This window comes from Erigeron canadensis, chromosome 2, assembly GCF_010389155.1.
Source record: "Erigeron canadensis isolate Cc75 chromosome 2, C_canadensis_v1, whole genome shotgun sequence".
Taxonomy (NCBI): Eukaryota; Viridiplantae; Streptophyta; class Magnoliopsida; order Asterales; family Asteraceae; genus Erigeron; species Erigeron canadensis.
Window position 1 is genome coordinate 40,636,085 of NC_057762.1, and position 23,642 is coordinate 40,659,726.

At 35.4% G+C, this 23,642-nt stretch overlaps 3 protein-coding genes and 1 pseudogene across 3 annotated transcripts; 1 reads left to right on the forward strand and 3 right to left on the reverse strand.

The window, feature by feature from the left end:
• Positions 1-1,657: 1,657 nt before the first annotated feature.
• LOC122588269 (protein STRICTOSIDINE SYNTHASE-LIKE 11-like) lies at positions 1,658-3,077 on the reverse strand. The gene is made up of 3 exons (XM_043760386.1): positions 2,806-3,077; positions 2,446-2,700; positions 1,658-2,141 (listed from the first exon to the last, which is right to left on the reverse strand). The coding sequence occupies exons 1-3, from the start codon at positions 3,075-3,077 to the stop codon at positions 1,658-1,660; spliced, it is 1,011 nt and encodes a 336-aa protein (XP_043616321.1).
• A 3,587-nt stretch (positions 3,078-6,664) lies between these two features.
• LOC122588270 (protein STRICTOSIDINE SYNTHASE-LIKE 11-like) lies at positions 6,665-7,946 on the reverse strand. The gene is made up of 3 exons (XM_043760387.1): positions 7,696-7,946; positions 7,352-7,606; positions 6,665-7,148 (listed from the first exon to the last, which is right to left on the reverse strand). The coding sequence occupies exons 1-3, from the start codon at positions 7,944-7,946 to the stop codon at positions 6,665-6,667; spliced, it is 990 nt and encodes a 329-aa protein (XP_043616322.1).
• A 3,015-nt stretch (positions 7,947-10,961) lies between these two features.
• Positions 10,962-12,263, reverse strand: LOC122588271 (annotated as a pseudogene).
• Positions 12,264-20,842: 8,579 nt separating this feature from the next.
• LOC122589230 (H/ACA ribonucleoprotein complex subunit 2-like protein) lies at positions 20,843-22,182 on the forward strand. Its single transcript, XM_043761489.1, has 4 exons — positions 20,843-21,086; positions 21,210-21,279; positions 21,384-21,489; positions 21,866-22,182. Exons 1-4 carry the CDS (start codon positions 20,948-20,950, stop codon positions 22,025-22,027), a joined length of 477 nt encoding a protein of 158 aa, XP_043617424.1. The 5' UTR covers positions 20,843-20,947; the 3' UTR covers positions 22,028-22,182.
• Positions 22,183-23,642: the final 1,460 nt, after the last annotated feature.

Below are 23,642 nucleotides of genomic sequence, written 5' to 3' on the forward strand. Positions count from 1 at the left end.
GCCTACATAAACTTTTCCATCCTGCTTGCTTTATTTTATCCAAGTTATTTCACAAATTAACATGGATCCTTTAGTATGTGTCTATGAAAGTCAATGGTCATTTAGAAGTCAAAATGTTGACTTCTTGATAACAATTTGCTAAAATTCGGCAAAAACTGAAAAGAATATGAGAGTCTTGAAAATTATGTGTTGCCGCCCATTACGTTGTACCATGCTATCTGCAAGTACGTACTATTATATATACTCGTACATAAACATTTGAGTGTGACGATATCCTGGGTCAAGTATATGCTTTCATGAAGTCAATGCTAGAGTCAAAGGGACCTTAAGAGGAATGTCCCCAAAATTTAACTAGTTTAAGACTGGTCTTCCCTAGCTTGAAGTAGAATGGTCTTACCAAAGCTGGTAATATTGGCAATGGAAGGTTCATACTCAGCCTCTCAATTGTACGTAGCGGTAACATCCGACCCATTATGTTTGATTATGGTTCATATGAATTATATGATGTCATACAGGAATGCAATCACTTCGAGTTTTAGGTATCAATACACATCATTATCAATAGCTTTAATTGTTTTGTATAAGTTTAGCCACGTACAATTAGTATATCATATTGGATAGACGGGAACGATATATGGAATAGAAAGATGAGTATAATTCGGCTACTTTTCTATATATAGAAATCAATACCTAACGACCATGAGGTGAGTTTATTCCCGATTTAGGTACTATACGTGCGTTCAGGGCTGGTTTAGAAGGTGGCCAAAGTGGCCGACGGGCTGAGGCCCGATTTTTTAGGGGGGCCCGATTTTTTCTAGTTTTATTGTTATGTATATACGTGTGTAATTATTTAAGCTTATTGTAAACTCTAACAATTATCTAAAAACTAAAACATATAATTTAACCTATAAAAAGCCCACATATATACCTTTTATTAGATTAAAAAAAGAGTTATCATTACCTATCGTAAACTCGAAACGAAGCAAGCAGCGCCTTTTCAATATTTCATTATTCCACTTTTCATTTATTTGATATGACAAGTATTTACTTTTGTTTATTATTAATTGTAATATGTATTCATATAAATAATTTATTACGGAGTATTATTAATTGATATACTCGTATAAATCATTATTGTTATTTAAAAACAATGACATAGTTTGTTGTTTCTTTAAGTATTTCTATGTTGTTTTAAACCTATTGAAATTTTATTTATCTTTGGACTTTATATTTCATTTATTGATATAACATTTGTTGTCATTTTTAGAGATAAATTTATATATTATAATTTGTTGCGTTTAGCTTATTGGTCCTTATTTTTGCTCTCGGCCTACATCTATAAATCTTCAGGGACGGCTCTGTGTGCGTTAAGTTATGAGTGAGCACCATCCCTTCTATATCCAGAGGAGATATTCTACATTTCTACATAAGGTTTTCATAAAAAAGTTATGCGGCCTCCAAGATGGTTCCCAGAACCATCAATATATATTGCAAATCAAAGTTATTTGAGGGTTGAGATACAGTACTTATTTCAAGTTCTTAAACTTAAAAGGAGAGAACTATCAATATATCATGTTTTAGTACTCCTAGGAGTAGGACAATATATATGACGTACATAGCATCAGCTTGTGTATATATATATATATTATATAGTCGTCTAATTAGAGTAGACACCAATGGAAGTGGTGTTCCTAGAGCCTACATAAAGTTTTCCATTTCGCTCCTGAACTATACTTACTGATTTGTTGAAGAATTGTGTTGCAAACGACACTGTTTGCAACACAACTCCGTCTGAATCAATCCGTATTCCCCTTGGTACGACTAGAGGTGCTCGTGGTTGGTTTCCAACAGAAACGGCCACCCAAAACTCTCCCTTTCTTTCTGCACGCTTTATTTTATTTGGGTTCCCATCCAAATCCAGCAAAACTTCCGCGGTATTTTCTTTAGACCCCACGAGCCAGTACTTTGAGATCCGCTTACGATTAAGCTCAGCTACAAGAACGAATGTACCATCTTTACTCACCGCAGGCCCACCCCCACCGAATAGGCCACTAAGCAAAGTGGTAACTTGTCTGTTTTGTGGGTTATAACGTAAGAACCTCCCAGTTGAGTCAGGCGTAAATCCTGGTTGTGTAACATTTCTGTGCCCCAAGAGAGATAAAACTCCAATTAATTAACATTCTACATATATATAAATAATATTGTACACTTTGAAGATAAATAGCCCGGCCACTTTATGTAACAAGTCCTTTTTAAAAAACTGCAATAACACTTGAAGTTCTTAACCCATAATATATACTACATATATATACATACTCGTTTGGTTAATGAGTCATGTCTAATAACACTTGGCCAAATGCCCTCTTTGTTATGCATGTAACAAGTTAGTTTGATTGGAAACAAAATATATATATGATGACTCTAGTTAAACTTGTTACCATTTACCTAATGTCATAAACCAAACTAGAGTCGGAAAGATATATATCGCCCCTTAACAAGTCAATGTCAAGTCCAGAAAGAAACTTGAAGCCGCCCACGAGCTGAGTTGCAAGCCCGCCTTGAGGGCCAACAACTAGAAGTCCAAAAAACGCATCGGCTATGTAGAGAAGTCCAGTTACAGGGTGAAAGCTAAGAGCCAATGGTCGACCGCATATCGGACCCTTTTCACTATCCGTGTTGCCATCACAAAATTGTTTTGTCCTGAACAAATCTTTGCAAGAATAGTTTAGGTTAAACTCTACGTATAAAATGTTCATGCAACTTACTGATACTATATGTATGCAAAAGAAGTGGAACATATATGACCTTTGGGGTGAAGTATATGCAAAATCCACAAAACCGACATTAGGGCCTTGCCATTTCAAAATCCTACCATCAGTGACAGTCGTGAAGGGACCTTCAGAGAAAACTAGTACTCCACGAAATGCGGCCGATTCAGGTCCACTGACCCCTTGGGGCAATTCCAGCTTATTAAAGTTGGCATATTGACCACTAGTAACAGATATGCAAAAAACATAAACAAATGCAACAAAAGGATAAGGGAAGGATGCAACCATTTTTGGATGATCATTTGCCATATATGTTTAGATATGTGAAGGAAGCAATGGATTGGAAGAGAGCTAGTTTCATGATGCTTCAATTTATAGGAAGGCATTCATTCATGCATGCAATATAATAAGGTAGTATTTTGTCGACAATTAATGTTATGACTCATATGACTACGTACAATCCATCGGTGTGTGATTTGTGACCACTCGACATCATATTAGGGATGAAATGCGGCGCCACTTTTCTATTTAAAGTTAATAATTCAGTTAGAATTCTATCTTTAAAACTTAGATCAATACTATCTATTCTGGGCAAAAAAAAGAAAATCAAGAGAAAAAAAGGGTAAGTGGGTAGGAATTAACCAAAACACACACCGCAAAGAACTTATGTCTGGTGCCTATTCTGGGAGTTAATTTTTCATTTAGGTTCATTTTTCTTAAAGTTAAAATCCTTGTTTCGAAATAAAGTAAAATATTACTCGTAATTGCTAGTGTGCATGCAGGCCTCGCCAACTTGAAGCAACAAGAATATCAAGACTTCTTGGCATCTTTGAACAATAAGTGAACTTTAATTACAGGCCTGGCTCAGAAGGACCGCAAGTACTGTGTTTAATAGCAATGTAAAAATTGTCCTCTTTGTCTCCATGTATCAACTATTAGATTGTGCAATATTACTCCTTCGATATCATTTGTTTATAACTATTTGAGAAATATTTAAAATCCCTTCATGTGGTAACTTTTAAATGTTTACCTCGAGTCAATTAAGGAGGTAACTCATGAATTCTACTTAGCAAAAGAGAGGATTTTATTTTAGAATCGAGTCATAGTCTGATCACGTTTAGCTGTGATAACAGATATATATATATATATATATATAGTTTCCTTAATTTGAGAACCATTTTTTTTTAAGAACCATGGGAACTCTTAAATTATATATTTGTTCACGTGTTTTTTTTGTTCATTCACAAGTGAAATAATATAAAAATAGATGTTGTAGAAGAAACTTTTTTAAGAAACCTTCAAAATAGCCTTTTATGAATTTGTGAATGAATTTGTTCAAGTTTTTTGTTTACATGTGACAAACGGCTATTTATAAGGTTCTGAAAAAAATATTCTTGTGCAACATATCTTTTTATAACGTTTCACATGTGAATGAACATAAAAATCATGTGATCCAACATGAAATTTAGAAGTTCTCACGGTTTTTAAAAAAAATTGGTTCTCAAAATAAGGGTCACATATATATATATAGGGGTTAGTTATTGTAAATCAAATATTAAAGTAAAATAAATAAGACAAGATCTTGACCATTAGATCATGATAAATTTGATGCACGGGGATTCACATATATATATTGATGCACAATGATTTTCATGATACACGGTGATTTCTAGTGAAGGAAAGCCTATTGTTTTACATGTTTTACTTTAATACTTATTTTATTTTACCTAAAACCTATATGATATATATATAGGGGCAGGTTATTTTGAGTCCATATAACTTACACATGTGTAAGTTGTAAAACTTACACTTACACATGTAAAACTTACACATGTGTAAGTCGTGGTGGCGATGGTCGTCGTCGCCGGAAAATCATGGTGGTGGTCAGAGATGATGTTAGTGGTGGTAGAAGGTGGTTGGGATTTGAGGAGATGGAAGAAAATCAATGGACTCAAATTGGACTCAAAATAAGTTGGACTCAAAATAACTTTTCTATATATATATATATATATATATATACTAGATTATCACACTGGACATTTTGCAAACAATTTCGGCAATAAAGGGAGTTGCCCGTCCAGCTTTATGTAACGCATGATATGATCAATGTCTTTTGGGTCTAGAATGTACATCATCTATTTTAGGATAATGATTAATAGCTAATTTCGAATCTACATATCTATATGTGTCAGATTATTCATTTGTGTTAAGCATCTTCTTAGTTATCCATGTATGGCTTACATGGAGGCTTTATAGTTTACAATTTTACCTGCCAAACTATAGTGCTTCTTTGGTGATTCTGAACTTCTGATCTATTTTAGCCTTTCAGGAGATAGTCATGTTTTATACTTTTATGTAGGCGTATGTGTTGTAAATATAAATAAATCAGCAGTTTGTAATATATTTGTGAGCTGTTTTAAGAAACAATCAACACAACAGTAATGCAATTGGCGAAACGAGAGCCTACATAAAGTTTTCCAACCTGCTTACTTTGTTTTATTCAAGTTATTTCACAAAGTCACATGAATCCTTTAGTATGCATCTATGAAAGTCAATGGTCATTTAGAAGTCAAAATGTTGACTTCTTATTAACAATTTGCTAAAATTTGGCAGAAACAGAAAAGATTACGAGAGCGCTAAAAATTATACGTTGCCGCCCATCACACTGTACTGCTAGCTGCTAGTACTATTATAAGTATATGTTTTCATGCATGAAGTCAATGCTAGAGTCAAAGGGACCTTAAGGGAATGTCCCCAAAATTTCACCAGTCTAACTTGAAGTAAAATGGTTTTACCAAAGCTGATAACATTGGCAATGGTAGGTTCATGCTCAGCCCCTCAACCCACTGCGTTTGATCGATTCTGGACCATATATATATAAATTATATAATGTCATACTAGGAATTCAATCACTCCGAGTTTTAGGTATCAATACACATCATTATCAATAGCTTTGTTTTGTATTAAGTTTAGCCACGTACAATTAGTGTGTCATATTGGATATATGGGAACGATATATGGAACAAAAAGATGAGTACAATTCGGCTACTTTTCTATATATAGAAATAAATACCTAATCATCCGTTCTATATATATGCTTGCGCCTACCCCCCATCTATATCTATATCTATAGGCGGCAACGGTAAGAGCTGGTAAGCATGGTAACTGTATCGGCGGCCGGGGCCGGTGCTCCGCCTTCTATCTAGGTTCCGCTCTTATGTACGCCCCACCTCAAGGGGAACCTCTTCAATAGAAGAACCCGTGTGAGTGGGAAGGGATTGAATCATTCATTCATCTTTTACGTCTTCTTCCGTGATCCATTTCATGTCAACTCTAATTAGTTATAAAAAGGCCTACTTTACAAAGGGAACGTAGTTTCCCGGGAACCGTTCGTTCGGGATGAGATTCCTAACGACCATGAGGTGAGTTTCTTCCCAATTTAGTACTATATGTGCTTTAAGTTATGAGTGAGCATCATCCGTTCTATATTGAGAGGAGATTCTACATATGGTTTTTATAGAAAAAGTTACCTGGCCTCCAAGAGGGTTCCCAAAACCATCAATATATATTACAAATCAAAGTTATTCGAGGGTTGTGATACAGTTATTTCAAGTTAAACCTAATAGGAGGGAACTTTATAAAATATACTATAAATATATAAGACTTTTGGTGGTTAAATTAAGATCCAAGCCCATATAAAATTGACAGAATAACTTAATGACTTATAGTCTTTTTTGTTTTTATGCCGGATTTAGTACTCAGCAAGCAGTATATATGACATAGCATGTATATATTAGTTTTTTTTAATGACCAACTAAACTTTCATATCACTCCAAAGACTATCATGATATCATCACCATGATTATGTCATGCATATATATAGGGCTCATGGCTGTCTAATTAGAGTAGACACCAAGGAAAGTGGTGTTCCTACAGCCTACATAAAGTTTTCCATCTTGCTCCTGAACTAGAGTTATGGATTTGTTGAAGTAATGTGCTTCAAATAGCACTGTTTGCAGCACAACCCCCTTGGAATTAATCCGTACTCCCTTCGGTACAATGGAAGATGCTGGTGGTAAGAACCCAGCAGAAACGGCCACCCAAAACTCTCCAAATCTTTCTGCACGCTTTATTTTGTTCGGGTTCCCATCCAAATCTAGCAAAACTTCTGTGGTATTTGCTTTAGATCCCACGAGCCAGTACTTTAAAATCCGCTTACGATTAAGCTCAGCTACAAGAACGAATGTACCATCGTTACTCACAGCAGGGCCACCCCCGCCAAATAGGCCACTGAGCAAAGTGGTTACTTGTTTGTTATGTGGGTTGTAGCATAAGAGCCTTCCAGTTGAGTCAGGCCTAAATCCCGGTTGTGTAACATTTCTGTCCCCCAAGAGAGAGAAAACCCCAATTAAAATTCTACATATATAAATAAGTTCTTTCTAAAAACTGCAATAACATTACCCAAATACGCACTTTTGATTAATGAGTCATGTCTAGTAACATACCAAACGCGCCCTCATCTCTTATTCATGTAATTTGATTGGAAACAAAATATATATGATAATGACTGTAGTTCGTGTTACCTAATGTCATAAACCAAACTAGCATCGGAAAAATATATATTGCCTGTTAACAAGTCAACGTCAAGGCCATTAAGTAACTTGAAGCCGCCGACAAGCTGAGTTGCAAGCCCGCCTTGAAGGCCAACAACTAGAAGTCCAAAAAACGCGTCGGCTATGTAGAGACGTCCAGTTACAGGGTCAAAGCTAAGAGCCAATGGTCGGCCGCATATCGGACCCTTTTCACGATCCGTGGTGCCATCACAAAATTGTTTTGTCCTGAACAAAGTTTTGAAAGAACAATTTCGGTAAATTATGTGTTCATGAACTTTAATACTTTATACACAAAGAAGTGGAACGTATATGACCTTTGGGGTGAAGTATATGCAAAATCCACGAAACCGACATTAGGGCCTTGCCATTTCAAAATCCTACCATCAGTGACAGTCGTGAAGGGACCTTCAGAGAAAACTAGTACTCCACGAAAGGCGGCCGATTCAGGTCCGCCGACCCCTTGGGGCAATTCCAACTTATTAAAGTTGGAATATTGACCTTTAGTAACAGATATGCAAAAAACAGAAAGAAATGCAACAAAAGGATAACAGAAGGATGCTGCCATTTTTTGATGATCATTTGCCATATATATATGTTTGGATATGTGAAGGGAGCTAGCATTTCACAATGCATGCTTCTATTTATATCAGGTTTCGTCCACAATATATGAGATGACTACAACCGATCGATGTGTGATTTGTTATCACTCGACAATCGACATCATATTGAGGATGAAATTCCGGCGCCACCTTTCTATTTAAAGTTAATAATTCAGTTAGAATTCTATTTTTAAAAACTTACATCATCATTATGATGATATGATTACTTATATAGTTTTTTTCACCAGATGGAATATTAAAATAGAAGCTTTAAATTATGTTGTCTTAATCGGGGGTTAATGGAGAAAACCCTAGTCCCGGTATCACAATCTGTTGTCTTAATCTGGTCATGCTAGATAGCCCCTCACCCAACACCTAATAAAAGGAAAAGACTCCCGAATAGTCCATCCAAAAACAGGACAACATATTAGGGGAAAACATTGTCTCTAAGACAACCTAGGTCATCCGAAATCCAAGCCCTTATAAAAAGACTTTCTTACCATTGAGTTATTAACCATACCACTCCATAGGTTGATACATATTTTATGCAAGAAATTATTATATATATAAAAATGTTAGCCATAAACAGATCTACATACATGCTATTTAATTTATCCATTTAAAATCTTCAATCCAAAAAAATCAAGTTTTTTAATTGTACATTTTATTTAAGAAAACGCTAAATATTGTGTATGCCGCAAAAAACCCCTTCCTCATTGCATATATATACAAATCACTAGGTGATATCTCGTTCGATGGAAAGACATATAAACCTATAATCTTTTATAATACATATTGGACTCTCTATTTTAGAAAATTCAGCAATCTTTTCAATATCTTCATATTACCCCTAATTCACACATTACCTCTAATTTTATATCTCTAAACACAATCAGACAATCACCCTACCAAGATCTAACACACAGTCACTTCTTTCTCTTCTTCCCATTTACAATGATTCCTCCCCCAATGTTTTGTATTATCATCATCGTTTAACCGCCGCAACGCGTGAGCACCAACCCTCGTAATTGAATTGATATTTTTAAATATAAGTTGTGCTATTAAACTAACTCCAGATGATTTTATGATGTTTGTTATTGACATATAATAAACATTTGTACATGACTACATGTGATTTTACATTTTTATCCACAATTAAAATAACAAAAATTTACATGTTAAATCAAAAGAATTTACCTATAAATTATGTTGATGATTAAAGAAATACCTACCTCGAGTCAAGGAGGTAACTCAGGAATTCTACTTAACAAAAAAAAGGATTATTTTTAGAACTGAGCCATAGTCTGATAACGTTTAGCTGTGATAACTGATATAAACTAGATTTTCACACTGGACATTTTGCAAACAATTTCGGCAATAAAGGGAGTCGCTCGTCCAACTTTATGTATCGCATGATATGATCAATGTCTTTTGGGTCTAGAATGTACATCATCTATTTTAGGATAATGATTAATAGCTCATTTCGAATCTACATATATACATGTGTCAGATTATTCATTTGTGTTAAGCTATCTTCTTAGTTATCCATGTATGGCTTACATGGAGGCTTTATAGTTTTACAATTTTACCTACAAAACTATAGTGCTTCTTTGGTAATTCTGAACTTCTGACGTGTTTCAGCCTTTTAGGAGATAGTCATGTTTTATACTTTTATGTAGGCGCACGTGTTGTAAATATAAATAAATCAGCAATTTGTAATATATTTTTGAGTTGTTTTAAGAAACAATCAACACAACAGTAATGCAATTGGCGAAACGAGAGCCTGCATAAAGGTTTCCAACCTGCTTGCTTTGTTTTATTCAAGTTATTTCACAAAGTCACATGGATCCTTTAGTATGCATCTATGAAAGTCAATGGTCATTTAGAAGTCAAAATGTTGACTTTTTATTAACAATTTGCTAAAACTTGGCAGAAACTCAAAAGAATACGAGAGAGCTAAAAATTATGTGTTGCCGCCCATTACACTGTACCGCTAGCGGTTAGTACTATTATATATACTCGTACCTAAACATTTGAGTGTGACGACATCCTGGGTCAAGTATATGCTTTCATGAAGTCAATGCTAGAGTCAAAGGGACCTTAAGAGGAATGTCCCCAAAATTTCACTGGATTAACTTGAAGTAGAATGGTCTTACCAAAGCTGATAACATTGGCAATGGTAAGTTCATGCTCAGCCCCTCAACCGTAGCTGTAACACCCGACCCACTGTGTTTGATCGATTCTGGACCAAATATAAGTTATATAATGTCATACTAGGAATTCAATCACTCCGAGTTTTAGGTATCAATACACATCATTATCAATTGCTTTGTTTTGTATTAAGTTTAGCCACGTACAATTAGTGTGTCATATTGGATATATGGGAACGATATATGGAACAAAAAGATGAGTATAATTCGGCTACTTTTCTATATATAGAAATAAATACCTAATCATCAGTTCTATATATATGCTTGTTCGTTCGGGATGAGATTCCTAACGACCATGAGGTGAGTTTCTTCCCAGTTTAGTACTATATGTGCGTTAAGTTATGAGTGAGCATCATACGTTCTATATTCAGAGGAGATTCTACATATGGTTTTTATAGAAAAAGTTACCTAGCCTCCAAGAGGGTTCCCAAAACCCAATATACATTACAAATCAAAGTTATTCGAGGGTTGAGATACAGTTATTTCAAGTTCTTAAACTTAAAAGAGGGAACTTTATAAAATATACTATAAATATACAAGACTTTTGTTGGTTAAACTAAGATCCAAGCCCATATAAAAGACAGAATAACTTAATGAATTATAGTCTTTATTGTTTTTAAGCCAGATTTAGTACTCGCAAGCGGTATATATTACATAGCATGTATATTTTTTTTTTTTAATGACCAACTAAACTTTCATATCACCCCAAAGACTATCAAGATGATTATCATCACAAGAATTATGGCATGCATATATATGGCTCATGGTTGTCTAATTAGAGAAGACGCCAAGGAAAGTGGTGTTCCTACGGCCTACATAAAGTTTTCCATTTTGCTCCTGAACTAAAGCTATTGATTTGTTGAAGTATTGTGCTTCAAATGGCACTGTTTGCAACACAACCCCCTTGGAATCAATCCGTACTCCCTTCGGTACAATGGGAGATGTTGGTGGTAAGATCCCAACAGAAACAACCACCCAAAACTCTCCAAATCTTTCTGCACGCTTTATTTTGTTCGGATTCCCATCCAAATCTAGCAAAACTTCTGCGGTATTTGCTTTAGGCCCTCTTTACTCACAGCGGGCCCACCCCCGCCGAATAGGCCACTGAGCAACACAGTTACTTGTTTGTTACCTGGGTTGTAGCGCAAGAGCCTCGCGGTTGAATCAGGCATAGGATTTCTGTGCCCCATGAGAGAAAAACCCAAATTAAAATTCTACATTATAAATAACATTGAACACATTGAAAATAAATAGGCACTTTACTACTATACGTGTAACAAGTTCTTTTTTCAAACTGCAATAACACTTGATAAAACCGAAGATGGAACTAGGATTTCATATTAAGGGGGTCAGTTGCTTGATTAAGATGACCCGTTTAGAGAAAATAATGTTGATTTAACATTTAGATTGAAAACTTAAGTAATAAATTGATTCTGATAAAAAAAAAAACTGTTGTTAATTAAACGGGTGTTTAAAGGTGTTACCTAATGTCATAAACCAAAGTAGCGTCAGAAATGTATATATTGCCCGTTAACAAGTCAACATCAACGCCGGTAAGTAACTTGAAGACGCCTACAAGCTGAGTTGCAAGCCCACCTTGAGGGCCAACAACTAGAAGTCCAAAAAATGCATCGGCTATGTAGAGAAGCCCGGTTACAGGGTTTAAGCTAAGAGCCAATGGTCTGCCGCATATCGGACCCTTTCCACGGTCTGTGGTGCCATCACAATATTGTTTTGTCCTGAACAAAGTTTTGCAAGAATAATTTAGTTAAACTTCTACAGTATTTAGGAAATATATTTATATATACACAAAAAGTTAAACATAAATGACCTTTGGGGTGAAGTATATGCGAAATCTACGAAACCGACATTAGGGCCTTGCCATTTTAAAATCCTACCATCGGTGACAGTCGTGAAGGGACCTTCTGAGAAAACTGATACTCCACGAAATGCGGCTAATTCAGGGCCACTGACCCTTTGGGGCAATTCCAACTTATTAAAGTTGGCATATTCATCACCAGAAACAAGGATGCAAAGAAATGCAACAAAAAGATAAAGCAAGGATGCTACCATTTTTGGATGAGTTGCCATATATATGTTTGGATATGTGAAGGGAGGAGTGGATTTGAAGAGCATATTATTAAGCTTCTATGTATAGGCTGGAAGGTATACATGCAATATTAATAGGTAGTTTTTAGCCTATAATGATATGACTATAGTCTATTGTGTGATTTGTGAGTTGTGACCACTTGACATCACATTTGGGAAGTTTTTGTACGGGATACGACTATTTTTCGGGCTTGTGGTGCAAATACGAACATTTGGTTTAAAAGTTGTAAAACTACGAAAACCGGTGTCTCAAACACCGGTCTTGAGTTTTTACGTACAAAGCCGGTGTCTTAGACACCGGTTTTAGCTTACGTGGCGTCCTTTTTGACAAAGCCGGTGTCTTAGACACCGGTCTTCACCTTCTGCAACTTGTTTTTCTGGCGAGGTGTACTGACTGACAAAACCGGTGTCTTAGATACCGGTCTTAAAACTTTTTTTTTTATGTCTACACTGAGGTATCGTATAGAGCCACTCATGAGTTTTGTTTGAACTCCGGCGGTAGTAATGGGGAGGAAAGAGATGGGTTTGCTTGAAATAAAAAAGATGGAGAGTGTTGTGTTGTTATTGAATATTGTTGCTTTGGAAAGGTGAATTAAAGAGTCAACTGACAATCTGGCCTCGTAGGTGATGGTTTTCATTTCCCTTTAAATTTTTAATTTCTTTTATTTTTTGAAAATCATTCCAATTACTTTTACTTATTCAATAGTACTTAGAGTAGTATAGTATGTTAAATAGTACTAGTACTATTTATTGTCAGCACACTATTAAACGTACATTATATGATACATATGCTATGTTTTTAAGTTACTCAAAATATTTAAGATTACAATTATAAATAATGGATTATTATAACATAGTTTTAATTGATGTTTATTATGAACTAGATACTCTCTCCGTCACATTAGAAATGTCTTGTTTTGAATTTTCAAAGTCAAACATTTGTAACTTTGACCACAAATAATTTTATTCGTGTTAGTTAATATTTGATAAAAGTTATATGAATTAATTGTGTATTAGACGTGTTTTTTAATGGTATAACTTTTATCAAGTTTTATATAGCACAACAAAATATATATTTGATCGAAGTTTAAAAATAATGACTTTGAATATTCAAAGTAGGACACTTCTAATGGGACGGAGGGAGTATAAGATATAACAAATGTCGTCACCATTTCCGCCACACGTTGTCGCCGTTAATATCTTTATCGCCTTTGCATTGCGTGGGTATAAATCTAGTAACGATAAATGTATTTTTCTTTTTAACATTCAATTTTATTGATAAAACTAGCGAGAGACTAGGAATACAACACAATGTGCAGTACACTACAATGCAATATGGGAAATCATAAATGTATTAACGAATATATGTTTGATAATACTCTCTCCGTCCCATTTTAATTGTCCACTGTTGACTTTCAAAATGTTGTTTTGTTGTTTTAATTATTTTATGACGAATATATAATTACATATTGAATTGCTAAACATTAATCCCATATTATTTTTATTATTAGTATTTAATAAGTAAAATTTGTTGAAATGAAAACCATCGGTCTTTTCTCTTTTTCATTTTCAAGGCAACATAATTTTTTTATTTTTTATTCCAATAACCCAATACCCATTTTTTTTATTCTCCTGCAAAGTGCAACCCCACCACCATCTCTTTCCTCCTTATCTCCATCGACCTCTTTCTTCCACATCTCTATCGCCTGAACTAAAAATTGAACTAGGCCAAATGTTTCAACTTGCGTAAACTTAATTAGAAGACCGGTTTCTTAGTCACCGGTCTTGGTCAAAGTCACCGAGAAAGCAAAACACAAAGGGAAGACCGGTGTCTACTTGGTCGGCTTTGTCAAGAAAAAGGAAGATCGGAGTCTGAGACACCGGCTTTGCACGCCACATAAGCTAAAACCGGTGTTGGAGACACCGGTTTTGTCAAGAAAAAATAAGCCCGGTATCTAAGATGTCGTTTTTCGTAGATTTACAAGTTTTTAAGCTTATGTTCGTATTTGCACCACATAGCCAGAAAAAGTTAGCATTAGTACAATTTAAAGTTAATAATTCAGTTAGAATTCTATCTTAATAATTCAGTTAGAATTATTCAGTTAGAGTTCTATCTTAATTCTATTTTTAAAACTTACATCATCATACGCATGATATTGTAACTTGATTAGATAGATCAATACTTACCAATATAAGGTCATATACAGTAAGTTCATACATCCTTCATTACAATCAGTTACTGTGATTGGCTTAATTGGCCAAACCAATAAGCCAAACAAGGCTATCCGCTATCCGTATCCGTTCTTTTACATGTCACATCAGTTTTAGACTTATCCTTCTCGCAAATACTTTTTACCCACATGCCACAACAATTATATATACATCCTTCTTACAAATAATCACATAATTTCTGCATTATCAATAACTTTATGTTTGCAATTTTATTATATGTATGAAGTTTATTTGACAAGTAGCTTTATACTATATTAAAAGATAAACATAGGTATTGATTTGATTAATTCATATAAAAATGAGTTAATTGCAAAAATGGTCCCTGTGGTTTGTATACTTTCACAATGGGGGTCCCTATTTGACTTTCTTCGCAAAGGGGGTCCCTATTTTGACTATTTTTCGCAAAAATGGTCTCTTTTGGACGGCTCCGTTAGGCAGACACGTTAAGTTATCACGTGATCGGCATGTGCAGGGGCAAAGAAGTAATCAACCACCCCACCCGCCCCACTCAGCCTTTTTCCCCCTTTTTATACCTAAATAAATCTTAAAAAATCCCCAAATCAAAATCACTTTCTCCCTCTAAACCCTAATTCAAAAATTAACACAAAAATCTTCAAATTCATAGAATGGTGATGTGCAGATGTGGTTCTCCTTCTATTATTCGTACCTCTTGGACTTGTAATAATCCTGGAAGAAGGTTTTTTTGTTGTGGTAAAAAGGTAAGAGTTTTACATCTAATTTTGTTCAAGTTTATAGCTTTGTTCAATTTTTTCAAAGGTATGAGTTTGACATCTAACAGGGATCAAGCTGTGGGTTTATTACATGGCATGATCCACCAATGTGTGCGAGAGCTATTGCAATTATTCCTGGGCTGCTGCGTAGCTTGAACAAGCAAGAAGAAATTGCTCTAACAAATGAAATTCAAGCAAAAAGATATAAGAGGATGTTGGTGATAAGTTGGGTGTTTTTTATTGTATGGGTTATTTTCTTAGGTTGATTTTGTTGCAAAATCTTATAAGTGTTGTAACAAACTCGAAATATATGGGAATGAAAATGGTTTGTGTAGTTTTGTTTACTCATTGTTGTGACTGGTTTGTGTAGTTTTGAGGATTGAATTACAAAGAAAATGGTTTGTGTATTTTTGTGTCATGACTTTGATATTTGAAAGAAGTTTATGCAATTGTATTGAATGGCTTGTGCACTTTGACATTACCAACTTAGCATAGGAATTGAATGAAATGCAATGAATATACCAACTTTTCTGCAGGAAATTTACCAACATTGACCAAAAATTTGTAACATTTTCTGCAGGAAATGAGATGTACCAACATTGACCAAAAATTTCCTGCAATTAAAACTCAACTACCAAATATTTACACACAAAAGCAATAAAATTGAACACTAAAGATACCAAAAGATAATTTCCAAGATAGTTGGTTGTTACATACCAAAAGATAATATTCATTGTATTGCAAATACATGCCAAAAGACAACTGCTTAACACAATCATAATATCCAAAAGGCAACATTTTTAACAGCAAAACACAATCATAATGTTTAAATGGCATAACAGTTTAAGTGACAAACGAAATAGCTTGAGAAGCAGCAGCTGGAGATCCACCAGTTTGAGACCCACCATCTTGGGAAGTAGAAGTTTTCTTCTTACCACCACCCTTGGAACCACCACTCTTTGAAGATGTGGGCTTCTTAGGACATGTTCTCTTGTTGTGTCCATCAACTTTGCAATTTCTACACTTAAGTTTTGCACCAGCCCTTGATATCCTGTCTTCCTTAATTATTTGCAGATCAACAGCACTCTGCCTTCTCTTCTTCTTAGGCCTTCCCACTGGATTCTTATGCTTGGGTGGTGTAATTGTTATGAGCCATTCAAACTTAGGCCAATGCAGTCTTCCTCTAATTGGATTAATCTTAAAACTATACATTCTTTTCCAAGTTTGCAGCCAATAAACAGGATTAACAAATGACTCTGGGCTTTGTATCTCACCTTCATTGTCTGCAATATTGAAAATAGAGGCCACAGCATGCTTACATGGCATCCCTGTCAACTCCTACCTCCTGCATGAACATGTCTTCTTATCTAAATCAACCACATGTTGATCCATCCATGGACCAAGTACTTGAAACTTGCTATCTCCATTAAAGGTTGCCTGTACAACACAAGATGTTAAAATAACAGTATTTCTTTCTCATTATGGAGTAAATGACTTTAATATGTATAGAAAACTCTTACATTATACTTTGAAGCTTCTTTCTTGATTGCATCAAACACTTCAGTAGCCCTTGGTGTTAAAGGCCCAGAACTGTTGTCAATATCCTTTTGCACTTTGGCCAGTCTCTTCATATTGTACTCTCTAATGAACTCCAAACATAGAATTATTGGTTTCTCCCTACCATCAACTAACTGCCTATTGTATACCTCACACATATTATTCAATAATATGTCACATTTTGCCCTTCCTATATACATACCAGAAAACAGAAATGCAACATAATTCAGCAACTGTGCCCAAGTATTAAAAATATACATAACAGAAAACAAAAAAACAGAAAGTAAAGTAGTCATACCAGAAGAATGAGACTTTGCCCAATGTCTTGGTGGTTTTTCCTTTAACCAGTCATAAGCTTCTTTTTTCACTTTTTTCAAATCATCCATCACCTTGGTAAATTCAGCAACTGTGGGTGCATTTGCAGCCTTCCAAAGAAAGTCCTTGTAAACTTGTCCCCTAAATGAGCCTTTCATATTGTCATAAATGTGTTTGACACAAAACCTGTGCTCAGCACATGGAAAGAGTTGTGCAATTGCAGGTATTATCCCCTATATAGTAAACATATATACAAGTTAAATATCATTATGAAATTAAAAGAAATGCAGAATTATACAAGTTAAATATCATTATGAAATTAAAAGAAATGCAGAATTATACAAGTTAAATATCATTATGAAATTAAAAGAAATGCAGAATTTTTTACCTTTTGCCTATCACTCATGAATGTAAAGTTTGACATATGATTCAAGTCTAGATCAGCTCCAAGACATTCAAGAAACCAAGTCCATGAAGCCCTGTTCTCAGACTCCACAATGCCATAAGCAAGTGGCTAAGTTTGATGGTTTGGATCTACACCTACAGCAGTCAACAACATTCCTGTAGCAGGAGACTTCAAAAAAGAACCATCCAAACCCAACAGATCTCTCTTCCCTGCTTTAAACCCAGCCTTCAATGGACCCAAACATACATATACTCTTCTAAACTGCCTTGTCTGACAATTAGGATCATGATTTGGTTCAATAGTTAATCTTCACAGTTGTGTCTGGGTTGCTTGCTTGTAATTCAAGGATGTAGTCCTTCAACATTCCATATTGTTGTGGGTAATCACCTCATTATTCTTGCCTTTGCCTTATCAAAAGCCCTGTAGATCTTGTGTTTGGAGACCCCTATGTGAAACTTCTTTTGTATTTGATCTCTAAGAAACCCTGCTTTAACCTTGGACTCTGGGTTTAAATTCTCTTGAATCTGTTTTGCCAAGAACTCATTAGTACATTTTCTCAAATTTCTTGTGTGGAGACATTTGTGTATTTGCTTGTAAGTTCTAACTGTCCATGTTTGTTGTTCATCAGGTTTGCCAATGTATAAAAGCCATGGACACTTTTGCTCTTCACAAGATTTAGATTCTGTTTCCTTTGTCTTTTTTTTTGGTCCACTTAACACCCTCTGGAGTATTTATCCTTCCAAGACCCACTGTTTCACTAGGAATTGCTTTTTTATTCTTCTTGGGCCCACATGTTGTTTCTGATCTGCTTTGTAAACCCACATTGGGTTGCTCTTGCATTTCAGGCCCACTATTTTTGGACTGCTCTTGCATTTCAGAACCATCTACATTGGGCTCAATAAACTTTGGCATGGTACCTTCACATATCACCCTGAATCTTGTTTTATCATTTTTTAAAATTTTCAGTTGCCTCCTACTTTCAATTGCATGCATGGTAACCATGTCCCTCATTTCTTCCTTGGTACCAAACACTTGCCCAAGATAAAAATGTGCCTTTTTTTCAGGATTTGTGGTATGCTCTTGTCTTAAATCTTTCAAGGCTTTTTTCCTAACTGCATCATCTTCCTCATCTGTTCCACTATCAAGAGTCTCACAATTTAAGTTTTCAGGATCACCAGCTATCTCCTTCTCCTTTGGATTCTCTTTAGATCCTATCCACTCTACATCACCATCTATGTTATCTCTAAAATCAGTCATGTCAATCTCTGGATCATCCATTCTATGCTCATCATCAACTACAAAGTCAGAATCTTCACCCTTGTTATTACTGTCACCATCCTCTTCATTCCTTGCTCATCATCAACTACAAAGTCATTTTCCCCTTCCTCTTCATCAGGCTCATCAATATGTGTGTTACCTACATGCTCATAACTAGCATCATACCCCTTATTAGTCCCACTACCCTGCCCAATTTCTTTACTACCCTGCACAATTTCTTTACTACCCTGACCAATTTCTTTCTGAAGTCCCACATTGACAAAATTATCAGTGAATACAAAATCATTAAACATTTCATTCCCACCACCTTCATTAAGTATTTCATTCACCTCATTTGTGCATATCCTAGGAGTAGTTTCAATCTGCTTTGGTATATAGGGTGAAACTGTAACAATTTCAACCTCAATTGGTTCATTTCCACCCAACCCAACCTGTGTTTCAACCTCAATTGGTTCATTTCCACCCACCCCAGCCTGTGTTTCAACCTCTGTTGTTGTTTCAATCTGCAGTTCATTTATACCCAAACCAGTTTGTGTTTCACCTTCAACTGTTTCATTAAACAACTTCCTTTTACGAACCCCCATCTTTTTTGCAGGCACATAAGGGGTTACAGTGGTTTTCCAAGCTTCTATATATACTTCTATAATCTTGGAATGAGATTTTCCAATAAAACTAATTAAATTCCTAACATCATCGTCACTAGCTAAAGCATGCAGCCCAATATCAAGATTATTATTTGGTTCCTTAAAGTGGTACCACATTGGAATTTTTTTTGCATACCCTATTTCTTTGAGCATAGCTTCTAGCTCGAGAACAGAAAACTCATCTCCATCTACGGAGTCTACAAAATTGACCTTACCATTGATGTATTTCCTCCCTGGAACTGTCGTGAACCACCCAGCATGATGAATTTTCAAAGAAAATGTAGTAGTGCATGCAGCTACAAAAAAAAATGGAATTTATGTATAAATTAGTATAAACAATCACATACATACATACATTTTTGTGTATAATATATTATATATCCAAAATCAATTAAAAACTTGAATAAATAACTGAAAAATATGAAAACCTAAATCACTCCCCATATATCCAAGCAACGTTCCATTCTTTATCAGTTTCTCGAAGCACCCACGGCATTTTTGAGTTAATAAATTTAGAGAGGGATTTTTGATCTAGAGAGGGATTTTTGATTTTTTGGTTTGGAATAATTAGGGTTCTCGTTATATAAAAAAGGGGAAATTAAAAGGCTGAGTGGGGCGGGTGGGGTGGTTGATTACTTCTTTGCCCCTGCACATGCCAATCACGTGATAACTTAACGTGTCTTCCTAACGGAGCCGTCCAAAAAGGACCATTTTTGCGAAAAATAGTCAAAATAGGGACCCCTTTGCGCAGAAAGTCAAATAGGGACCCCCATTGCGAAAGTATACAAACCACAGGGACCATTTTTGCAATTAACTATATAAAAATATAAAGAAATACAATAGAATAGTAAATACAATATCATTATCTTTCTTGCCATACATATTCAACCAGCCAAGGTTTCTGAAATCTCACCGCCAGGCAGCGTTGCAGGGTCGCTAGCTTGAGAGGAAAAATTCCTCTATGGGACTAAGGGGTTCCTAAGCATTTACTTTTTTTTTTTATTTAAACTAGTTAGGAAAAAAGGTGTTTTGGTATTTACTTTTTCATACACAAAAAACCCATGTTGCACTTTAAAATAATTTATTTAGTGCACCAAAAATCACTATGATTTACAGATAATAAATCTTTGATCATATAGTTATTGAAAAAAATTGACTCTTCTACAAGAGATGTAAAATTTATGGATAACGGATTCGATTGTCATACGGACACACTTTTAGTAAATTGTACGTAATTTTAATAATAACAAAAAAGGTTTGTTGATTATTGGGCTATGAAAACTTAATAAGCAGGCCCAATAAAAAAAAAAGAAAAGAAACGATTGTATTCTATTCTCAAGTCTCAACCCACAAGTCCACAACCCCCTTTACTCCCAACTTCCATAAACCCTAAAAACAACACAAAACCCTACACTCTGCTTTCGGCCCCCCTTTTATTTTTATTTTTCTTCTCTCTGAAAAAAACAAATAAAACAACAAACAAAAATGGGCGGAAGTGATAGCGAAGGAGATAAATCAGCAATTAAAGAGAAAGAGAAGAAGAAGATGTTAGCCTTAGCCCCAATCGCCAAGCCACTCGCTGGCAAAAAACTTTCAAAACGCACTCTTAAACTCGTTCGCAAAGGTACCCCATATTTATATATATATATATATATTATATTGTTGACGTGTATTGATATTTTTTATAATGAATTAGTTGAAGGTAGTAGTAATATATGTGAATAATGTTGTTGTTGTGTTTTAATAGCTGCGGAAAACAAGTGTTTGAAAAGAGGTGTTAAGGAAGTTGTTAAAAGTATCAGACGCGGTAATAAAGGGTATGTGTACATATATATGTAGATATATATGTGAACATAGTATGATTCTTGTTTATGTTTGTAATATGTAAGTTGTTTTATAATTTCAATTGGGGTGAATGCAGAGTGTGTGTGATTGCTGGGAACATTACTCCAATTGATGTTATAACTCATGTTCCGATATTGTGTGAGGAGGCTGAAATTCCATATGTTTATGTTACCTCTAAAGAAGTAAGTTCATTTTTGTTGCTTTCTTTCTTATTATTATTGTTATAGTAAGAGTAGGATTTTTTTTAAGTTAGGATTAACAACCTAGTTATATATGTTTAGATATGAGTAACCTACTTGTTTTTTGCCGAACTCGGCCATTAGAAGTTGGCAACAATCTAAAATTTGGGCATTGTTTAGCTGAATCACTGATTTTTTTTGTCAAATTTATGATCTGGCATAAAATTAAGGGGAATTTTTTCCCCCCAAATGTTTGCCGAAATTGGGATTGGCAACATTTTTTGCGGAAAAGCAATTTGCTTTAGTTTGGTAAAAACTAAAATCTTTAACTTGTTGATAGACAATTGAATGCAAGTATATGATGAGAAATTGGTTGCAGGATCTTGCAAATGCAGGTGCTACCAAGAGACCAACATGTTGTGTATTGGTTTTAACCAAGCCAACAAAAGGCGAGCTTGAAGAAGAAGTGAAACAAAAATTGAAAGCAGAATATGATCAAGTTGCTTCAGAAGTGTCTGAACTTGCTGCTACTATGTTTTAGAGAAGAATTAGGCATCTGTGATATTTGTAGCTTTTCTTTTGTTCGAATGACTCTTCTTATTAATGTTACAACCTTGTTAGTGGTTTGAAACTTTGATTCGGTGTTGTAATGAAAATTTTCATCCATACATGCCATAACCATGAAGCTTTTATCAACGAAATTAGTTATTACCGACAACCCTATCATTAGTAAAGTCCTTGGTAAATAACCCAACTCGTAGTTTGTCATTTACGGTTTGAATCTTTGATTGGTAGGTTGACCACATTGATGTCAAGGCCAATAGTTCTCTTAGTCACACACTACATGAGCTTGAAGATGGTTAACGCATACCACAATGTGATTAGAGAATTTGCTGTAAAAATGTCTGCAAACCAAGCAGAGGTGATGGAGAATTTGAATGGAGTTGTATACTCGCTCAGCTAACTTTTTGAGCTTGCTCCAAACTTCAGATTCTAGGAAACACTTGCACTCTTGGGAGAAAATCATAACTGGGCTTAAGGACACTGGGTTAATCTTGGACATCCTTCATTTGACAATTGACGGTGCCAGGGTGTATTTGGTGTAATTACAAGTTGATCGGAATTAAGAACTTTGTTAACGGAAGCTATCCCATGGATATATGACGAGGGCCATGGGACACACACTTGAAGTACTAGTTAAATAGGTGCACTTGGCCATGTATAAAGTATGTGGTTTAAGAAGTGTAGCTTCTGAGGTAACTGACATCTTAGCTAGTATGGATAGGTGCACCTATTGAAAAAGGTGTTGATGTGGCTTCACTTTCATTTGGTAGACCGCCTGTGCCTTCAGTGCAATACAGAAAGGGGACCTGATATCACATTACATTACATTTTTTGATATAAAATGAGGCCCCGAGAATTCTTACAGTTGGGGCTAGTCACGAGTACCACTGATAGAAGAATAGCTGAATAGGCACTGAATGATACTGGGAAACAATGAATGAGTTAACAGTGGATCCTTACACAAACCAAAGGATTTCAATAATCATAAGGTTCGGGTTCGGCCCCTTGTTTATGGTGCGGGGTTTGCTTGGTACAGGGACCTATCACTCGACCACATTGATGTCGAGGGGAATGGGTGATAGTGACATAACGTCATTACTAAGGAGCAAGGGTGTAGTCGGCTAGTTTTATCGGCAAAAACCATCGGCAAACATCGGCTACACTATAGCATCTCCATCGGCTTGTATCGACAAGTTTAATCGGTTAGTATTGGCTATATATATCGGCTAGTTTTGGTCAATCCTTGTGAACGTTGGGAGTGTGTACTTTGTGACCGTTTTTTTTTTTTTTGGTTCTTGTGCTTGCCGGAAACCTAAAAAAATATTTGGGGGGTTTCGATTTTGAGGCTTGATCTACGTTTTTCTTGGCTTCTATTGCCGGAATACGTGCCAATAAAACTTGTCGATGCTCCTAACGTGATATATCACCCTTTCCGGTGAGATCCGAAACCCCTTTTTGGGGTTTCCGGTCGTCGCCGGCCAAAAACATTCACTTTTTACAGCCAAAACTTTGTTTGGCTTTGCAAGGGTGTAGTTGGCTATTTTTACTACTTGTTCCTTCGGTTTTCCGGCGATCCCTTTCTTGGGTTTTCC

Coding starts and splice junctions, on each gene's coding strand:
- LOC122588269 (XM_043760386.1), bottom strand. CDS start 3,077: ATGGCAAATGATCATCCAAAAATGGTTGCATCCTTCCCTTATCCTTTT. Junction 2,701..2,805: donor GCATATACTTCACCCCAAAG/GTCATATATGTT, acceptor AGATTTGTTCAG/GACAAAACAATTTTGTGATG. Junction 2,142..2,445: donor AGTTTGGTTTATGACATTAG/GTAAATGGTAAC, acceptor CTTGGGGCACAG/AAATGTTACACAACCAGGAT.
- LOC122588270 (XM_043760387.1), bottom strand. CDS start 7,946: ATGGCAGCATCCTTCTGTTATCCTTTTGTTGCATTTCTTTCTGTTTTT. Junction 7,607..7,695: donor GCATATACTTCACCCCAAAG/GTCATATACGTT, acceptor AACTTTGTTCAG/GACAAAACAATTTTGTGATG. Junction 7,149..7,351: donor AGTTTGGTTTATGACATTAG/GTAACACGAACT, acceptor CTTGGGGGACAG/AAATGTTACACAACCGGGAT.
- LOC122589230 (XM_043761489.1), top strand. CDS start 20,948: ATGGGCGGAAGTGATAGCGAAGGAGATAAATCAGCAATTAAAGAGAAA. Junction 21,280..21,383: donor ATCAGACGCGGTAATAAAGG/GTATGTGTACAT, acceptor GGGTGAATGCAG/AGTGTGTGTGATTGCTGGGA. Junction 21,490..21,865: donor TTTATGTTACCTCTAAAGAA/GTAAGTTCATTT, acceptor AATTGGTTGCAG/GATCTTGCAAATGCAGGTGC.